Source organism: Nymphaea colorata, chromosome 2 (assembly GCF_008831285.2).
Source record: "Nymphaea colorata isolate Beijing-Zhang1983 chromosome 2, ASM883128v2, whole genome shotgun sequence".
NCBI classification, from domain to species: Eukaryota; Viridiplantae; Streptophyta; class Magnoliopsida; order Nymphaeales; family Nymphaeaceae; genus Nymphaea; species Nymphaea colorata.
Genome location: NC_045139.1, coordinates 24738576 through 24760971, shown reverse-complemented (window position 1 = coordinate 24760971; position 22396 = coordinate 24738576). Strand labels below are relative to the sequence as shown.

Below are 22396 nucleotides of genomic sequence, written 5' to 3'. Positions count from 1 at the left end.
AGTAGACAAAGTTGCCTTCATAGGAGAGGAATTTTAGATGGAAATTATTTGGAAAGCTAGTTGAGAGCTGAAAGTTTTGAATTGTATAATTGCATCCAAAACTGCGTGGATTGGGATGCTACTCAAGGGTCACTTTCAAGGAGAAAAACCCAAAAGAACATAAATGCGGCATATGGAATATGCTTTCCCGGGATTGAGGTTCTGTGGTTCCCCTCCTCCAATGCCTTTGTTGACGTCAAAGTAGGTCCCCTGGGGCTCACCGTAGAATGCAGTTGTGTCCACAAACAATGTGAACGATGTGCCCGACGAGTTGCCACAATGAAATGTAGGCCCTTGATGAGGCAGAGCCAAAACTTTTTCCTCGAATTAGAGTTCCTAAATCTTAACAGAAGCTGAAATGTCACTTTTAAAAAAAATTTATATAAAACAAGTAATTTTTTTTAAAATTACATGTAATTATTTATTTATTTTTTGAGTGGGGGGCCAGGGCCCCTTCAGGGTCCCCTTGGTTCCGCCCCTGATGAGAACCATGTTAAGTTGAGTGGTTCATTACTTGATAGATGGCTCCTAAATTGACCCAAAAGGGTGTTCTACAATTCATACTAACTTGTCCTCGATTTGATGCATGCTCAAGTAGACCCGAGCTTGACTTATTTAATAAATCATGAGTTGAGTTTGGGTTAAGTATTGAACTCGCTTAAATAAATGAGACAAGCTAGAACTTAGAAGGTTTGGCTCGCCTAAACTCGTGGTAAAAATATATGTGAAAAATGTTTCACATTATTATAAAAAAAAAATATAAGTTGTTTAAGCATTGGGCAGTGACTAGCAACAGGCAGGCTCAGAGTTCAAGCCCCCTTAACCCCATCTCATGAAAAAAATAAACACCTTTAATAAAAGGCATGACTAAGCTCAACCTAAATCTTGGCTCGAGCATAGTTGAACCCAGTTTGAGCTTACTTCATCTCAAGCAGAGTCAAGCTCAAGGTTTTGAGGCTCGAGCTAGCCCAGGTCGACTCAAACTTGGCTCGTGTAGTGCGAGTAACTTGTCATTTTCAGTGATGTCGGGTTTGAATTTTCAACATGATCACTTTCAAAATATTTAGCTGTCATGGAATGAAGCGAATATGATATGAAAAACGTCAATAAGTATGTGGTGCAATAATCTTTTCTTCTCTCTCTCACTCTCAAGTGCACATGGTGTCACACACACGTATACAAACCACTTAAGTTTATCTTAAAATATTTTAGACCAAACAATATATATATACATATATATATATGCTAACATGTTATAATTACTAATTTAGCACAAAGTCATGGAAAACACTGACTTTTCTATTATCAAAATTTTAGTATTTTATTAGTTTTTGATATTACAACAACATATATAAAATAAAAATAATTAACTTACTATTTGTTTCATTTGAAAATACTTCTAAAGAAGACGTTATATAGACATTTAATCATGGAACTGTTTACTAATTATTGTAAAATAGTAATTTTGAATTAATTTTGCTAAGTTCAGATACAAATATTGAATAAGTTCTTGTTTAGTTACAAGTCAAGTTTAGTGTTAATTTGTTGTCAAAATCAATTAACCAAATCCGGATTTGGGTCGTGTGGTATGTATATAAATCTGAGCCAGCAAATATTCCAAAAAAGCAAAGTTCCTCATTTTTTCCCTCTGCTCTAGAGTTTAAGGCTACTTCAAGACCTGGGTAGAATGCAAGACATCTGTTAACTAAGTATTAGACATCTACTGTTTGTAGTCCAGAAAAGTAGCGCTCATGAAAATCAATCTTACGACCAGCTGCTCACTACTCAGACCAGCTGTGCTACACCCCTCAAGACCGTTGACATCCCAAGGTGATGAAGTTTTTTCTTGTAAGAAGATGATGGTTTGCTGACAAGTTAACTCCATTAAACCAAACCTACCACACAAGTAACTCCAAAGGGGAGAAAACAACAGCCTGCTTGGGTCCCTATTGCCGGCTACCACTGATCTCCTCTATCATCCCCTTCACATTCACCCATGAACTCAGTCATGTCTTTCTTTTTAGAACTTATGACGTCAAACCTTTCTTGGAATGCGACCCTTCCTTCTCATCTCATCAATTCTATTATGGCCTTATATTGGTCCCTATCTAGGGGCAGAGCCAAAATATTTTTTTTTTTTAATGAAACACCAAATATATGGTTAACAAATTTTCAATTGACCCTAGGACACTGACCTGGATCTCGTAATGCTATTCTATATAATTGGACACAAATTCACCTAAATATCAATATTAACATTTTAAGGAGTGAGCTTTATGGGGCACACACCCCGCGGAGACCACACCTCCCTCTGCCCCTGGTCCTAACAACCTTTAATGCTTTCGTGCGGCTCTTCTTCTTGTTCGGACCTACCAACTTGTCATTTCCAGCCTGACAATGCAGCAAGCTGGCCGAAGGGGCACCAACTTCAAACCTACCACCTATTTGTTGTTGTTGTTTCTGTTATTATGACTTGGAAGGGGAATTCACTCAGGGTTTGAAAAGTCTACTAATACTTCATCTTTATTTTTTTTTATTAATAAATTTTAGCGATAAAAAATTTTTAGTTTTTAGCCATCCAATAGCACTCGACATCACCATGTGTTACTCCCATTACGAATCTCCTTGACGGTTGATGTTTTCAAATGGATAGTTGAGAAAAATCAAGTAAAAAGTTGTTAATTTATGGTAGATGAGTAAAATACATTGTCTATTTTTTCTTGTTCATTTTGATCTCTCAACCATTCATCTTGAACAGATCAACGATCAAGATGATTTTCACCATCATTCATTAACTCGGGTCGAAACCAAGCTATGTTGTGTAAAATGAAAATCGATAGTAAATAAATATTTTTTTCAGGATAACATAGAAAGCATGAGTCGGAAATACCATATTTCTTAAGTTGATAAATATAAATAGTATGTTTGTTATAAAGAAGTATGATACAAGAAATTCCAATTGCATGAAATCCAAATCCAGTGTTGGGAACAGTGTTAAGAAGTGGGAAAGGAAGCAAATTTCCTTTTTTAATTTTGTAATTACTGTTCCAATGAATCTATATATATCTTTATAAAATCTTCCCTTTTGAGGAGACACCTTTTGAATCCTTGGGTGCAAGTGCACTTCACCCTTTTGCTTTCCTTTCCCAATACAAAAGAAGAAAAGTAGCATGCATATTTTAGAGTGTCATCATGCCATCAAATCCCACCAGCCAGCGTATATAAAACAACTAAATTAAATAAAGTAAAATAATCAAAAGCACATGTTACAAGCACCAATTATTAAGCAATTTTGGAAATATTTTATATTTTTTTACTTGTCAGGTTGATTCAACATGCATTTTGAATACATGGTATTAAAATGCCAACATTACAATGCCAGACATTTAATACCAGATATTTTTTGAGTGAAACAAAAGTTTCATGTTCCACTTACTAGGGGCAGAGCGAGAAATTTTCATGAGGGAGGTCGAATTAAAGTTTTAAAATTTTGACTAGAGTCGAAATTATCATTTTTTAAAATTTTTATATAGAAAAAAAAAATTTCTAAAATTTACATGTAATTTTTTTTTTAGAGGTGGGCCAGGGCCCATGTGTGCCCTACCTTGGCTCCACTAGTGCCCGTTACCGCATCTTGTGTGATGACATGTAACTTTTGTTTCACTTGTTTATGTGAAATTTTAATGACCACATCTTTGTGTGTGGCTTGGTCTCTTTCAAAAGTTCTATCGGTTTAGGTGGAATTCTAATGCTGGAACAAAAATACTAAATCTGAGCAAAAAAAAAAACCCTTTGATGGAAGTTTCACATTTATTTTGCTATGAAACTTAGTTGGAATTTCAAGTCTCAATTCCACTTCGATAGTAAAATACCATGTATTCAAATATGCCCTAGAAAAAGTGACCCAATTATGGGAAGCATATCTGAGTACAATTTTTTTGTTTTAAAAAAGTATTGTTTGTAATTCTTTAAAGAATGACCTCAGTTAATTTTCTGGAAAACTGTCTTACAAAGGCTTGAAGACGAAAAGTGCTCTAGCTGGAAATTGTTTTAAGATTACTTTATACCATTAAATTATGTTCCTGTCATTTTTTGTAGTATTTTGACGGTTTTTTTTATGTGAAAATTAGATGGTAGTAAAAATTCTTGAAGATTATAAACAAAAGTTAGGCCCGTAAATGCAGGTTCCCTTATATTCAATTGGTCTTTTCGTTTTTTCAATTCTTTGAACAATCCTAAATCCAATCATATTTCCCTCTCAAGACACTCACACATTTTTATTGATCTCAACTGTCTTTTCCAAATGCAAATTAAAAAGAAACTCAAAACCCAACCATCTTCATGACAGCCAGCAATAAGACTCCTGTATGTTTATACTTTATAGAGGATAGTTCGACTTATGAGAAAAGTTTTCTACTACCAAAAAAAAAAAGTATGCAATTTTTGTTCTAAAAAAAAGTCACACCTTCAATGAAGAAAAATAAAAAAGTGATCTCGGTCATGTTTATTAGGCAAGATACACCAACTTTTCAAGTCACTGCAAAAAAAAAAAATCACCAATTCTTCTACAAACAACTCTTAGTGGAGGCGACAAGAAGAGTGGTCATTTTTGCCATCAACATCTGGTTCAGAGGTAGGGGCGGAGTCAAGGAGGTGCCCTGACCCTCCTTTAATTTTTTTTAAAATTTACATGTAAATTTGAGAAAATTTTCAGTTGTTTTATATAAAAATTTTGAAAAAAAATGATATTTCAGTCCCTGTCAAAATTTAGAAACTTTAATTCGGCCAGCCTCATGAAAAATTTCTGACTTCACCCCCATCTAAAGGGCGCCAATAGTGGTCATCTCAACCATGTGTCTATTTGGGTTGGGGAGGTGGGTGGAGAAGAGCCTTTCACACCCGCCCTCTTATGAGTGCATATAACGAGGTTCGCTTAGACAAAAATCATGAAAATGTATGTTTAATTAATAGGTTAAATTTTTAAATTGTATGATTAATATGAATGGACTGGAAAGTTGCCCAATGTCACGATCATCAATTGGGAAAACCCCTAAGGAAAGAAGTGCTTTGTAATGGAATATGCTTTTGTTGGATTGAGGTTCCACGATTCTCCTCCTCTCCTCGATTATGAGAAGTTTGAGAGAGCCCCACAGGTGGGTCCCACCTGGGCTCGCCGCATCTCCCAATTGTGACCGCAAACAATGTGAGCACTTTACTCGACATGTCGCCGCAGCAAGGCGGGGCCCCACAATTAGGACCATGTTTCCTTGCATGGTGCACATGGTAGTGAGGGAAGGATATTTTAGTAATTTATTAACAAAAGTTTTATAGTTTTTTTAATATTTTTATTGTTGTTTTTATATTTTTTTAAGTGTAGATTAAATATATTTTAGTCATTAACCATATTGACTGACAAAAAATTAATGCACCTAAAGCACATGACCAGGTTGACATGGTAGTGGGGCCCTTAAATCTAATGCAAAGTCTATCCGAGGCGGTGAGGATTGATTTTGGCTTTAGGGGCAGTCTGCTTTGTTATTTATGGTATTCTTTTTTCTTTTCAAGGGTAGTTTTGTCTTTTAATAAATGTATTTTTGTAGTTTTTTCGTTTTGTCCTTGTATGAGGGCTTGTTTTGCCTTGGGCCCTCGGATTGAACCTGCCAGAGTTTTCATCGTTTTTCAGTGGTGCCCGCTTTGAATTTCATTTGACCGTCTCGAAATGAGTAAGACATAATGCCACACTAGAAACATTTGAAACATAAAGGAAGGTATGAATCCTTGAAAAGGTTGGCGGAATGGATCAAGACAGATAGTCTTTCGAACTAAACCTCGGGATGTCAACTTCTTGTAGGGGTATTGATATGCAAATTGAATCATAGCGGGAATATCAATTCGAACGCTGAAAACAGACATGATACCCTAAGGAACGAGAGGAAAGGATGTAAACTTCTGTTTTCTTGTTGCACTGATAAAAATATTCATTAAGCTCATGCAACAAATCAATTATATGGTGCAATTCTCTCTCTCTCTCTCTCTTTATCTCTCTAACTCTCTCTTTCATGCACACGTGCTCGAAGGGCTCAGTATAGCTGGTTGGAATGATGGACAAGTAGAGAGCATGCCATCAGTCTCATTCCTGTGGGATCATTAAGTTATGGGGGCAAGTTGACTCTCTTCTCATTTTTTCTTTGTAACAACCCAACCCACTCCCGGACTCGGGCCACTGGTTCGACGAATCCTAACTCGCCCCTTAGCAGTTTCGGCTCCAACCCTAAAAATGGTAGGAACCAGGACAATCAGCTCATCAGTGACCCTCCTTTATAAACCATTGAAGATCTCTCACATTCTTCAATATAAGACTAAACTTTTTGAGGTATTATAGTCTTCATGTATCTCTCTCATGCACACACATACATATGTATGCCACTAAAGTTTATCTTAAAATATTTTAGAGAAAACAATAGACATGCTAGCATTTTTTTATGATTACTAATTTGGTTTAAACATATTTTAATTTAAATTATTTCATGAAAATAGCTGACTCTTCTATTATCCAAAATTTTAGTGTTTATTATTTTTTGGATATTCAAATAATACATATGGAATAAAATATAATTAACTTATTATATGTTTAAATATCAAGTAACCACTTCTAAAGAAAACGTGGTTGTGATGACTTGAAATGGGTGGCTATATACTCAAATTCTAAGATTCGAGGCAATCTCATGATATGCATGTTAGTTGTGGATTTAACTATATATAATATACAGGTCTACATGAATTTCCCTCCTCTTGTATGATGTTGTTAATATCGACCTGATTCCATGTAATTTTGCTGCCTAATTAATCTATAAGATTTGGGGCGCATTAGCCCATTTTATATAGACATTTAATTGTGAAACTAGTTTAGTAAATATTGTAAAATAGTTTCAGACTAATTTTGCTAAGTTCAGATGCAAAAAACTCAAATAATTAAGCTTCTGTTTAGTTACAAGTAAAGTTTAGTGTCAATTTCTCCTTGAAAATCAATTAACGGAACCAGATTTGAGTCGCACAGTGTATAAACAAATCTGATCTATTGGCATTCCAAGCTAATGAAAGGCTTTCCTTATAAGAAACAGAATGTTTTGGTGACAAGTTAACTCCATTGAACTAAACCAGCAGGCAAGTAACTCTAGAGGGGAGAAAGCGACTGGTCGCCATCGTCAGGTACCCCTAATTTTTCATTATGATCCCTTTCAATCTCACCCATTAATTCTGCCATGCCTTTCTTCTTAAAATACGACGACTTCAAATTATATATGTCAATATATTCGATGCGTTTGCTTTGTAACCTTTTCTTTATAACAATTCTGTGCTGAACCCGTGGGTCCTAACAACCTTTACATTGTTGCTTCCATCTGGCCCTTCTTGATCGGACCTACCAAGTTGCCGTATCCAGCCTGACTACAGTGCCGCAAGGCAGCGTGGGGCACCAATTTCAAAGCTATTGCTGACTTATGGTTTTGAGGGGCCGAGATATAGTCTTGCTAGTAGTAGATATGACAACTATAAACACCATCCATATGATACGAGTCACACAATGGTCAACCCAACCCAACACCGCCTTAAGTTTTTGTTATATATATATATATAATGGTGACTTTGGCTTTATAGTCACTCAACCATCTGTTCTGATCTAATATGAACAATTAAAAAAAAAAGAAAAATGTGATGAGTATTTTTGTGACATAGTATTAGTTTGTACTTTTTTCTTCTTGTTTTTATCTCAATATTATCTATTTACTTTAGACAGATGACCTTGATTAGATGACAATATATCTCTGAATAGTTAAAATCATCCTTCACCTTTTATATATATACATGTATATATATAATCTCTTTCTCTTTATACACACATATATAAACTGAAATCTTTCAATCATTTTGAGTTTCATGCAATCAGCCATTTCATGCATTGCATGGGGTGTGCATCATTAAACACACTGCCCGATGCATGAGACGCCAGAAGATTTTTGCGTCACTAAGTTCTTCTAATCCTTGGAGTCCTCGATGACATTTACATCCTCATAAGCCAAGCCTTTTTTTTGCATCTGTATGGTTCCAACTTTATCGAATGTCTCCAAAGACATTTTTATTTTTGCGTCTGATCCAAAGCGGGAAGCACATGCATATAGACAAAATACAGCAACCGCTGACCAGCTTTTAAAACCTAATGTTTCATATACAATTTTCTGCGAATGTCAAATAAGGAGTTTCACTTCTACTGGTCCTTCAGATATCCTTTCTCCCTTATCATCAATTAAATGCAGCCTATGTTAAGGTACAAAATGTTTGGCTAGTAATTCAAACGAGGAGTGTACGTGCGTCACTTCAATGGCAGAAAACTCTAAGAAGGAGTGTGAATCAGAAGATGATTCTCTTTCGTCATCTACTCTGGAACCTGGGGTCGATGATGCTAATAAAGGACTTGCAACGATGAGATTATTGAGCAGGAAACTGTTCAGAAAGGCTGGACAGATGAGGTTCAGCTCAATGCTGAGTTGTTATGTGAGACAACTGAGCTGGTTAATGAACCTACTTTATCGCGCAACTTGCTTATACAGGTCGAAGAAAAAAGAGAAAATTATTTAAAGCTGAAACAAGATGGAAAAGATCGTTGCTGCCCCCTTGACGAACACGAAATTGTAACAGAGAAGAAATATAAGTCTAGTGATTTCACCTTACAAAGTTATAGTTCAGATGAGATGATTGATGGTAATGAGACAGAAAACGTATTAGAATATGGTTCAACCCATGGCATGCCTCCCCTCTAGGCAACTGTTCAGCCACCAGCTTCAGTTCTTGTGGTTGGAGATCATAAAAATCTTCAAGGGATCATTCAAGCTGCTAAGAACCTGTTCTAGAAATCTAGTCTATATTTCTTATATATATCTCCGTTCTTACAAATTAACCTCTCTCTTGAATGTAATGTTTTATACATAGTTTGATAATTTGTTTTTTAGGATAAACAATCATGTTGTCATTGCTTCTCATTATATTGAATTGATTAAAAATAAACACAAGGGAGAAGGAGCTAACTACTTGCATTAATCCATAGGCAATGCCAATATATTCTTAAATTACCTAAACTAGGATATATCAGGTTTCTCTCACTCAATGCAAATTAGAGAGCTTCTCCATCATTTTTACAAAGTAAGTACTCACTTAGTTTGCCGCATAAGCACTCTCAACTACGATTAAATAAAGAAATAGAACTAAACAATCAAATAACAATAAAAAAGTTTCTTGTATTCCTAAAATGTTTATGGCAAGATAAGGGGAAGAAGTCCTTTGTTTTTCCAACAAAAGGTGATTGCTCCAACCGTTAGAAATGTAAAATGGCTAGAACATCATTCAGTACAATTCCTTTGGGAATTACATTTGTTATACAAAAAAATGAATAAAATAAATGAAACATAAGAAGAATTATATATAGGAGAATTCAAATCTGTCTGATGTCAGATGTTGATGGATTCGGAAGTATTAATTCGAAAAAGGATGAACAAAACGGCTCACGTTTATATACACTACAAGAATAATCTGACGTCTGCCACAGTCACTGCCCATGGAAATAGTCGTGGCGGATACTCATTTTATTTTTTTTCCACCTCGTGGGACGTCAGCTCTTATATTGTACAAAAATCTTCTCTTCATGCAAATATTTCCGCCAGAGCAAAGCGAGAGAGAGAGAATCGTTGCGGATAAAGTGAGAGAGAGTGGGAGAGGGATTAACACCGAGAGTGAGAGAGAGAGTGTTCTGCCGTCCAACGCTAGACAGAAAGGGTTTCTCTTTTCCGTCTCCACAGTCCGTTGTTGGACTAAGGGGCAGAGAGAGGGTTTTGCCATCCGTTGCTGCCATCGATCTTTGCTTCTTCTTCATCGTCTGCTGAAACCCAGTTTGTACGCAAGGCAATCAAGGATGGCAGCATTCAAAAATGTAACACAAGTCTTGTAACTTAATGTTTTATATAGTAATATAAGCAATATCGTATGAAACTTAGTGGTCAGTACGCGAATGATTTGTTTGTTATATCTTTGATAGTTGAGTATAAATGGGCATGAAGTTAGTTAATATGAACAATAATGCCTTCAGGCATTATGACCTGAACGAAGAATTGTATATGAAGCAACTCGTAAGTGTAGAACTGAAAGGGCCTAAGATTAAAGTGTATAAATAAAAAAAGATCCTATTTTGGGTTGAAGCAAGCCTTTGTTCCAAGTTTGTCAGTTATTCTCTTAAAGTTCAAAGTTATGGTTTTTGCATATATTCCTTTCACTTTCAAGCATATAAACATCACTACTTCGTTTCTCATATATGATAATGACATCGTTATCATATGGAACTCAGACAATGACATACAAAATATAGAGAACTAGCTAACATAAATTTTCAAAATAAAAGATCTTCAGGAAGTAAGATTCAACAACAACTTGGTAACCTTGATCCTGGACAGAACAGACGACATTTTGATTCACATACCACAAATATGATCCTGATTTACTGGACATGATAGAAATGACAAATTATAAACCTATAAACACTCCAAGTGTCTTAAATCAGGTTTACGTTTTGAAGATGAAGACCGATACAAGGGCTTGACTATATACTTGGCATCATTGTTGAGATATTTCAATATCTTACTTTTAGCACTCTAAAAAATATTCTATTAATTAAGTGTCGCAGTTTATGCATGTTCAGGATTATATATAGTAAGAGTTGAATATTTAAGTGGGACCATTAATCATGGGTTTGTATACCAAGAATCTGTCTAAAAACATAGGGCATGATATCCTAACTTAAACAATGCATATTGAACAATAAAATTTATTATACTGTACTTTGTCATTCTTCAAATGCATTTTCATCCACGTAAAAATATTCATATTATGTAATAAAAATTAAGGTTGAGGGCTTGCTTTCTACCATCACCGCCCCTCCCACTTGTGCACTTGTTCCTCTTCTCTCTATTTTCTACGGTTTACATAGGATTACGCCTTAGGTCGTTTTCCAAATCTGATATCTCAAGCAACACCGGGATTTTGGAAGCCATGACAGTCAAGTAGAGAAGTTATCTCTCAGACTTAGAGTTAAGGTAACGAAGGCCTTGAAAATTTCAATATTGTTTGTGCTGCTGATCAGAAGTTCAGTTACAGCTGCAAAAGCCTTCGGCAGCAGCAGCAGCCACAAAATAAAATATTTCCATAGTCAAACAACAGAGCACTTTTGTTTTACATTTCAAAGAAGAAACTCATTTACCCAAAATCAACCAACAAAGAAAATTATTAACATCATTCACAGGACCAACATTAACCATTAACAACCACATTGGGAGGAAAGAAGTTCCACTTCTGCAGAGCGGTCGCTTAGGATTACATGAAAAATAGACAACATAACCAAAGTTACCGTCTCAACTCAACACATCATGGAAAAGAGTGCACACGGTATGCCACTAGTATTCCCATTGCCTGAACTCTAAACCATCGGGTGCACTTCCCTCCACCTTTTTTGTACCAACATCTTTCCAGTTCGTCGAAAGCACTGTTCCATTTGATTCAACCTGTTGATGAATACAAAATTTTAACCATACAATTGACTTATGGGCAGAAGCATCAACGGCCTAGGATCATCAAAATATGAAATGTAAAAGCAAGATCTTACAAACGACTTGCTCATTGCTCGTCTTGTATCCTCATCAGCATTCTGATATATATCACGGAAGAACTTGTTTAAAGCAGCATCACCATCCAATTTCTCATCCTTTTCCTGAAAGAACTTGGAGCAGCCAGCAACAAAACTCAAATACAGGTGTTGCATATCATGAATTGTCGACACAATGACCACTTCACTGTCATTGTCATCAATCGTGCACCAAAAATGAAAAGCATACATAAGGATGATAACTAAATAGACAAGAGAATGTGATGTTTAAAAACTTAACCTCATTTTTAACTTCTGCTTCCAATCTATCCCAGTCGATACCTTTGCTCTTCGAAGATGGGTATGTGGGCCTTTCCGTTTTCAAATCTGTCAGCAGAAATAAGCCATTTCCAGTTAACCTTTTTCATTATTTTTCTATGCATAGAATATTGTCACAACTAAAAACATAGTGAAGCAAAACTAAGAAAAACAAGGTGGCGCCAAAGATTAAGCTGGTGAAAGGCCCCTTGTTGGGAAACAGTTGTGGGGGCTGGGGCTGTGTAATTAGGACAGGTCTGACAAACTGATGGGAATTACCTTCTATGAGAAGAACAGCATTTGGTAAGGAAGATTTTCAATGTGTTTCTTCGACTAATAAAAATTGGGGCTCTATTAATGCCAGGAAATAGATTATTCCAACTCCCTGACCCGTCCATTAGACAAAATCTACCAATGTCAGATGCCAACAAGCATAGGACAGATCCTGTACCTTCCTTTATAAGCTTCAGTACAATAACTTCACAAGTCACAACACAGAGACCGCTATCTTATTTTGAACCATGTCCAAGTTGGATCAAACAGAAGTTAAAATGAGCCAAACAACAAAACTTGGAGCATATAGCAAAAAATTTGAAATCAAAGCTGGAGTTATCATACTGGAGCATGTTTGTATTCCTGATTACAATTCCAATCACAACATTTTAGCTATCAACATAAATTACCTGTTGGTGAGTTCAGCTTAGGTAAAGTAGAAGCCTTTGCCTTTCTCTTATATTCCAGAGTTGTCCAATTGATAGTATCAGCTTTATGAAGGCGGATTTCAATTTTTGTAGACAATACCTCATATCTGCACATTTCAGGAACAATCTGCACATGACACAAAAACGAGATTTCTATTTCTGGTTCAGATAAAAGTCACAGCATAGGCATCTGGTGTAGATTGACATTGAAATTCATGTCTAGAAAAGAAACAACAATGACAATTTTAATACTATGAAACTGGATAACCTTCTCATGTACGTAAAAGGATTAGTGGATTGGTTTTCCAATAAGGAAGACATATCTCTGCTCAGCTCATCAACGAGTAGGGATCAAGCTAGGACCAAACCCCTTGCCTGCTGCCCCATTTACAGTAGTGAGTGATATAAGTGAGATTGAAGCCTGACACAGGCCAGGCTAGTACTTCAAAAGGTCTGAAAATGGGCCAGGCTGTACATGCCACACAAGTGCCTCCCCTATTTACACCACCGGAGGATGATTACAACCAAGAAACACTTAAATATAGGTGGATGAAGCTCCCCAGTTAAAGCATACCTTTGCAAACAAGCGTGGTTGAAAAAAGAAAGTCTCTTCACCGGGAACATCAATGGCAACACTTAACTGAAAAAAGTGAAAGGATTAATATAAGTATGAAATTAACCAAATATCAAAAAGGAACATTGAAGAAGCAAAGAGCGTGTAGGTAGCATACCATCTGTTCTCCAAATTCAATATTGACATTTTCTGCAGGTATTCCCTTAGCAAAAATAGTCAAAACTACTTCATTTGGCTTCTGGTAAAACTCATGCCTGCATGTAAGATCAATCTAGGTTACAATCCACAACAGTACTGAAGAACAAAATCAGAAAGCAGGACCTAGGCAAAGATCACCTACGTTTACTAGAACTTATTGACACATACCAGACATAATATGTAGAATAACTGGAGTAAAGTTATTATGGTGCTTCAGAAACAATTTGTGGCATATATTGAATATCAGCTTATTATTAGCTTACTAAAAACACTAACCTTCAAGTTAAGAGAACTAACCTATATTTTGGCTTTGGAGAATCTAAAGCTGAAGTAGAACGTCCGCTGGCTTGCCCAGAGACTTTCTCCTTTGCAGGTTCATTCCCTGTGGTTGGGGATTCAAGTGGATGCAAAACAGAACTTTGAAGATCCATTGACACTGGTGCCTTCAGTGTGTCATTCATTTCCTCTGCAAAGTCCAAAAGAATACATCCAGTTGACATCTAACTGGACCACATGCAGCTAACAAAAGAAAATGAATGGGAGGACTAGGCATGATAACTCTACAATATTTAGCACATATGCATATATGCAAGGGACCAGGCCTGAAAGTAATCTATGTCATCTTTGCCACTCTCTAAACCATTAGTCTAATAAATTAGTGCCAAAAAAAAAAAAAAAACCAAGAGAAAATTGAGTAGTTTCTCCAGTCAAACAACTTAACCACGGCAAACTGTTCAAAACAGAAGAAAATAGCTCATGTATGACAAGAAATCTTCAAGAATTTTGAGACAGGAACACTCAGGTTGTTGATTTACATTGAAAACCATGGTCATCCAGGTAGAGACAGTGTTTGTTTGGTTGATGCATAATGAGGACATGGAAAATAACTGACTTTAGGACAGACAGAAACTATGGCAACCGCAATATTTCCAGATCCAAGATAGTTAAAAAAGTCTCACTTGCTAGCCATGAAAAAATCAATGTGCATTTTTTAAGAATGGAAACATAATTGTCATTAATAAAACTACAGTCTGTTCTGAGGCTTGCTTGGAATCTATATGGCAAACAATTCCAAAACGGAGTTATTCCACTATATAGATATTTATGGAAGATTAACAACAAGACAAATACACATACCTGCAATGCGCTTGTCACACTCCTCAATCAAATTCTTGAATTTCATGTTGCTTGGGTCCAATGAAGCACCTGCTTTCAGGGCTACCTTCGCTGTCTCAAACTCTTCAAGTTGGATGCAGGCGATGCTGGAGACAAGATGCATAGCTTAATTCAAATTTTATCTGCTAAAGAAAAGCAGGGAAATAGACATACATGATACATCCCTGAGATGAACCATTAATGTAAATATGGTTATAAGTTAAAGGAGTGAAGAAAGTTGGAGATGGAAATAAATTAATCGAGAAGTTAACTTGATGCTCGTTTTGAGAGTCTCCAATGATACAACAGTGCAAAGAGTAAGACAAGTTGTTCTAGGAATTAGTTGGAACTGGGACAACATGAAACAGTGTAGATAACAATGGAATACTAAAAGGACCAGCAGACTTGAAGGCAGATGAAAGCATTGGAGGCAGTAAAGGTATCAAATCACTGTCTCACACTTAACATCAACACGCAACAAAACAATCTCAAATGAAACATCTGTAATTAAGCAATCAATATTACTTAACAAGAATCAGATCAAATTCTAATTCCTACCCTTTTCGCAAGTAAGCTTTCGTCATAGAGTGATCCAACCCAATCGCCTTACTTGCATCAGCAACAGCATCTGCTCATAACTCTCACCAATTAGTACATTTTGATTTAATCATGACTAATTTGGTAAAAAGAAAAGGAGTTGCTTAACCTAAAAGAAAAATATTTTACAAAGTTGAGTTTTCTGTATGGAGTCATGGATTGCCAGACTAGCAGAGATGGTTCTATGAGGAAGACAATGAACAGAAACCAAAGCATATCAAAGTTGAACACCAAAACAAAACCTTACTCTCTTAACCTTCGTGGGTTCTATTTTGAGAAGACAGCCATGCTAAAAATATCTCAAACCAGGTTGTGAAAACCATACTCATTTTCTTGTCAAGTTCTCATCTGCTTTTCTCTCAGGAGTTCAAGGAATTACAAAAAATTAAAGAATAATACAGTTCTGAAATTATGAGTTTCTTCTATCGAGAAACATTCATTTTTTTCAAATTATCGAAGTAAAAGAAAAAAGGTAAACTTTATATATGTATGCATACACACACACATACACAAGAAAAAACATTGTGATATTGCCATGATAATAACCTGATAGTTGTTTATTATTTTGACAGTATTGCAATATTTTCCTGATGGTATCAACTAAAGCTACTTTAGCTAAAAAATGTGATGAGATGTTTCCATAATATTGTCAAAATTGGTGACAATGTTGAGAACTACATTGTTAAAGTTGTCAGGCACAGCCTGGGCAACAGGCTGCACCTAGTGCCTAGGCGCACCTACTAACCATATAATATAAAACAAACATTATATAATTTATATTATATAAAATATTTGAATGTCTTATATAACTTAATACGGTGAGGACTTTCTCGGGTATAATATGGCAAAGTTGTATATCTTGAGAATACCTCGGAAAAATCTCCGCAAATTAGTAAAAAATTTAAAACATTTAATAAATCCTGAAAATTATAAAAAATAAAAAATCATAAAAAATATGAAAAAATACGAAAAAATGCGTTTAATATGAGTTTTTTTTTACATTTTTTATTTTCTAGCGTTTTTTAAAAAAGACACGTTTTTTCACGTTTTATATGGCTGAGTTATTGTTCGCGTATTATACGCGTTTTTTTTCGAATAAGACGCATTTTCTGACTTCATATTGTCCATTTCTATATAGACTGAAGTCTGAACTTCACATGAACAGAAATGGGCCTTCTGCTTCCTTAAATAGCCCATTTCATGTTTATCAAAGAGTGGAAACTTCCTTTTCGGCTTCCACAATCAGCAATTAACAAAAATGACACTTTTCAAGTTTTAGTGCTCACTAAATACACTTTAACCGAACCCCGAAATGGTTTCTCACCATATATGGACTAGGCGAATGCATGCCTAGCATGCCCACCTGCCATCGCCTGAGTGCTGGACTTAGGTGATGAAGGTTGAGTTGCAACTACGTGATGCCTAGGCATGCACCCAGGTGTCACCTCAACAATATAGGTTGAGAATAGCCCAATGAGGGCCTTATGGTTCTCTTTCTTCATCACCATCACACCCCCACTAACCGAGGCAAATATAAATGCTCATGTTTCATGAAATTTTTTTCCCAATCAAAATCATTGTCACAAATACCTGTGTTTTATTCAAAAAAAAAACGTGATAAATATGTTAAATATGACTCAGCAAAAAAAAGAAACGTCAATAAAATGTGTCTTTTGAAAAAGACCCTAGAAGATAAAAGAATGTGAAAATTAAGCGAATAAAAAAGAAAGAGAGCAGAAAGGTGCATGTAGTAATGGAGATTAATCATGTCATAAAGACGAGAGAGAGATGGTTAACCAGAAAATTAGATACAATAAAGAGAAGAGAGAAACTAAAAATGGGGGGAAAATAAAATAAGTGAGAAACTCATAACACAAACATCAAAACGTAAGTAGATTTGCAACACACAAAAAATAGAAAATGAAAAAAAAGGCTCTTTGGCATTAAAAAAACTGAAAAAAAATTAAAAAACTGAAAAAAACGCGTTAAAAGCTTAACTTTTTCTTTTAAAACAAAACAATTTTTTTAAAGTTTTAAACGGCCATTTCATTTATCACATTTTGTTGAAAAAAAACACGTTTTCTGTGACTATGATATATATATATATATATATGATCTGTTATATAAGTAATTTTATTTGTTTATATTTTTAAACTTTTTTTTTGTCAAGGTTATCTTAATCTCATATAAAATTCAAAGTTTTATTAAATAAAAGAAGGGAGAACAGAGAGAAGAGGAAAAGATAGGAGAAGGAAAAAAATGAAAAAAAAAACAAGAAATAAGAATGGGTGCGGTTAGCAACACCCGGTTCGGTTTGACCAAGTCAGGTGCCATGTCGGGCTGCACCCGCACCCACATCCAAGTCGACGCGGTGCGCCACCATATTTGGTGCAACTACTCCTCAATTAATGAAACCCATTGTCACATATATCGTGTATAGGTATTATACAACGAGGAATTTGTTGGGTATAATACGAAAAGTTGTATATCTTGAAAAAATGTCTGCAAATTGTTAAAAATTTAAAACGTTTAACAAATCCTATAAATTATAAAAAAATAAAAAATAAAAAAATACAAAAACACGAAAAGAACCTGTACACGATATATGTGACAATGAGTTTCGTTAATTGAGGAGTAGTTGCACCAAATATGGTGGTGCACCGCGTCGACTTGGATGTGGGTGCGGGTGCAGCCCGACATGGCACCTGACTTGGTCATACCGAACCGGGTGTTGCTAACCGCACCCATTCTTCTTATTTCTTGTTTTTTTTCATGTTTTTCCTTCTCCTATCTTTTTCAAGATATACGGAAAGTTGTATATCTTGAAAAAATGTCTGCAAATTGTTAAAAATTTAAAGGATTCTTACTTTTATTGTTGGAGTTCTCATTTCCAGTACTCCCTTTATTAGTTAGGGTTCCGAAGCCTGATTTTTCTGGCTTTTCTGGCCTCATGTACGTGTTGCTGCTCTGTTTTCACTAATAGTAAAAACGTTAAAAAATAGTAATGGGTAAAAGTAAAAAATAGGTAAAACGTTAAAACGTTTTACCTATTAAAAACATTGAAACAAAAGTTGGATAGACAGTAAGCATCATTGCCAGTACTCCATCCATTCATTCTCTTGCTTGACTTTCTTGACGACCTGCGGAGAGGCAGGGAGAGAGAGAGAGGCGGATAGACAGTGCGAGGGTTTATCGGTCGTAGATTTGGGGGAGGGGGAGGGGATGGCAGCGGAGTTGGAGAAGAGGGCGTCGGAGGCCTTCCTGGATGATAACTTCGAACTCGCCCTGGAGCTCTACACGCAGGCACTGTTGTTGGACGGGCAGAACGCCAATCTCTTGGCGAATCGGGCACAGGTCAACATTAAGCTCGAGAGATTCACAGGTTTGTTCGCCTCTTTCGTTTCGATTCTTACTTTTATTGTTGGAGTTCTCATTTCCAGTACTCCCTTGTCTGTTTGGATGGGAGGGGAGGGAAAGGAAAGGAAAGGAAAGGAAATGAAATGAAAGGATTGTATAGTGTAAATTCAATCCCTCCCAAATCGGACGGATTGGGAGGGAAAGGAAAGAGAGTAAGTGCAAAAGTGTTGACTGCCCACAATACCCCTTCACGTTTTTTTTCTCCCTGCCTCCCAACCTTTTGACTATTGAGGGTATTATTATAAATTGTATCGTTTCCTTTCCATTCCATTCACTTTTATCCAAACAAGCTTTTATAATCATCTCTTTCCATCCCTTCCCTTCCCTTTCTCTTCCCTTCCCTTCCCTTCCCTTTCCTTTCCTTTCCCTCCCTTTCCCTCCATCCCTTTCCCTCCAACCAAACAGGGCGTAAGTGCCCTCTCATGGAATTTATCCTCGGGCTCTTTTGGCTGATTGCAGCCGCGAAGGCTCTGGAACGTTTGTGAAATGGTCGTTACCTCAAACGGAACCGGGCTGGTCCAACCCAACTAACGAAACCAACAACCCGGATCCAATTCTAACTGTTTTTTATTTATTATTTTTTCAGCATTGGACAATTTAACCGTTCCACTGATACCATTCTTGTCACCTAACTCACAGTGACACATTGACTCTATCATCTCAATACAGTGATATTTGTTAATTAAAAGCATCGTGGTACAAAGGGCCAAACAACGATCTCTGTTAATATAAGCAACATTATAGTGTGACACAATTGAGTCGCACGTAAAATTCAATCTTCGGTCCGAATACGTATATTAACCAAGTACCGGAATTGCACACCTAAGAAAAACTACAAACGAGTGATGTTATTTCTATCCACTAAGTCCTCGAATTCAAATACAGAGACAAATGTGCAACTACTCCTCAATTAACAAAACCCATTGTCACATATATCGTGTACAGGTATTATACAACGAGGAATTTGTTGGGTATAATACGGAAAGTTGTATATCTTGAAAAAATGTCTGCAAATTGTTAAAAATTTAAAACGTTTAACAAATCCTAAAAATTATAAAAAAATAAAAAAAATACAAAAATACAAAAAACACGAAAAGAACGCGTGTTCTTTTTTATTTTTTGACGTTTCTTTTTAAAAAACGTGTCTAATTGCCGTTTCATACGGCTGACTTATTTCTCAAGTATTATACGCGCTTTTTCCGAATAAGACGTGTTTTACGTGACAATGACGAAACCCTAATCCCATGGTATGAACTCCTTCGTTAACTCAGCCTTTACATCATGAGGACCAAATTGCATCGTCATCCTACACATGGCTATTATATACTTTAATCTACTATTTTTCACCCACATCCTATCATGTTTATGATTTTATTATCTAATAATTTTCAATGCATTACTATTTTTTAATTTTACTTTTACCTATTTTTTAGGATTTTTTCAAATTTTTAATTTAAAAAAATCAAGATTTTCTCAAGAAATATAATTTTGCATTACATGTAAGCGATATATGTGACAATGATCTAAACTAAGGCCACAACCTTGTCCATTGATACGACATACGTTTTGACAAGTTAGAAACGAGAAAGCAACAGACTCTATAAGAGTTGCATGATAAAGTTCATATAATATACAAAAACTACAAAACAATGGAATTAATAATTTTAGCTGTGTATTTACTTTACAATTCTTCGCTAAAATCTTTCATTTTGATACATCTATCTAGTATTTAGTTGTTTCTTTATTCATTTATCTATCTGTTCTAAGTCTCAAATAGTTTTCTCCAAAACATCTGATGGAAAATCATCAATAGCTTTTCACTAAAATCTTCCACTTTTAGACATCAATCTAGTATTGATTTGTTTGTTTACTTTACTTGTTTATCTGCTTTAAGTTTCACATATTTTCTGGCATTTCCCTTAAAATTGTTGTAACATCTGATCGAAAATCAATCAAGAATTCAGATTCCCTTAGAGATACGCATATGATGAAAAAAATTGTCGTTTGAATACTGATCAATTTTCATGATTTTAAAAATCTTAGTATGGAACAAGTCTAACTTATCACATTTTTTATCATCTAAAGTTCATCAATTGTCCAAGCCTCACGGAATCCTCATACACGTGCCAGCAACATCCTGGAACTAAACAGGTTAAAATTGGGTCCTCCTTGATCAGTAAATGCAAATAAGTTTGATTAAACCTCATCTAAGTGTATCCTCCTTAAACCTAAAGGCAACCCTTAAAACTGAGGGTTGCCAGAAATGTTATTAACCAATTGAACTGTTAAAATGTGTATCTCGAACCAAAGAAACGACATTCAAATATATAATGTAATTCAACCAACACTCTTCTTCACCTAAACCAAATGCCTTCTATCCAAAATTAGGGAACGTTTACCTACAACTTGAGGGAAATCATAAAATAAACACAAAATCAGGCAGCGTTTCACATATAAAACACATTGACTCTATCATCTCAATACAGTGATATTTGTTAATTAAAAGCATCGTGGTACAAAGGGCCAAACAACGATCTCTGTTAATATAAGCAACATTATAGTGTGACACAATTGAGTCGCATGTAAAATTCAATCTTCGGTCCGAATACGTATATTAACCAAGTACTGGAATCGCACACCTAAGAAAAACTACAAACGAGTGACGTTATTTCTATCCACTAAGTCCTAGAATTCAAATACAGAGACAAAGATTAAGAAGATCGCCAGTTGATATCCATATCAATATACCACGAGGAACCACTACCAAGGAGCAGATCGTGTCAAGTCAAAGTGAAAACAGAGCAGCAGCACGTACATGAGGCCAGAAAAGCCAGAAAAATCAGGCTTCGGAACCCTAACTAATAAAGGGAGTACTGGAAATGAGAACTCCAACAATAAAAGTAAGAATCGAAACGAAAGAGGCGAACAAACCTGTGAATCTCTCGAGCTTAATGTTGACCTGTGCCCGATTCGCCAAGAGATTGGCGTTCTGCCCGTCCAACGACAGCGCCTGCGTGTAGAGCTCCAGGGCGAGTTCGAAGTTATCATCCAGGAAGGCCTCCGACGCCCTCTTCTCCAACTCCCCTGCCATCCCCTCCCCCTCCCCCAAATCTACGACCGATAAACCCTCGCACTGTCTATCCGCCTCTCTCTCTCTCCCTGCCTCTCCGCAGGTCGTCAAGAAAGTCAAGCAAGAGAATGAATGGACGGAGAAGAAGACGGACGGAGGCAGGAGGGAGACTCTTTATAGGGGAGATCTGAGATTCTGAATTCGCCCAAGAAGTCCTTGTCTCTGTCCATACTTACTTAAGTGCCCTCTCATGGAATTTATCCTCGGGCTCTTTTGGCTGATTGCAGCCGCGAAGGCTCTGGAACGTTTGTGAAACGGTCGTTACCTCAAACGGAACCGGGCTGGTCCAACCCGACTAACGAAACCAACAACCCGGATCCAATTCTAACTGTTTTTTATTTATTATTTTTTCAGCATTGGACAATTTAACCGTTCCACTGATACCATTCTTTGTCACCTAACTCACAGTGTGAACCAAATTTTAAAGAAGTTAATAATTCGGTGTATATCATTAGATTCAGCAATTTTGGGTCTTTAATAGACCATAGCCTCAAATATCGTAATATTTTCAAGAATATCATGATATTAACGAAAAAGGAAGGAAACGAAAAAACGAGAAAATATCGTGATACTTTGAAAAAATCGTT

At 36.1% G+C, this 22396-nt stretch overlaps 1 protein-coding gene across 1 annotated transcript; it reads right to left on the bottom strand.

Annotated features, from left to right (window-relative positions):
* Positions 1–11175: 11175 nt before the first annotated feature.
* On the bottom strand, positions 11176–21962 carry LOC116248902 (protein SGT1 homolog A-like). The gene is made up of 10 exons (XM_031621930.2): positions 21611–21962; positions 15224–15293; positions 14648–14772; positions 13808–13976; positions 13470–13566; positions 13313–13378; positions 12721–12865; positions 12021–12106; positions 11741–11845; positions 11176–11639 (listed from the first exon to the last, which is right to left on the bottom strand). The coding sequence occupies exons 1-10, from the start codon at positions 21768–21770 to the stop codon at positions 11532–11534; spliced, it is 1131 nt and encodes a 376-aa protein (XP_031477790.1). The 5' UTR covers positions 21771–21962; the 3' UTR covers positions 11176–11531.
* Between the last annotated feature and the right edge of the window lie 434 nt (positions 21963–22396).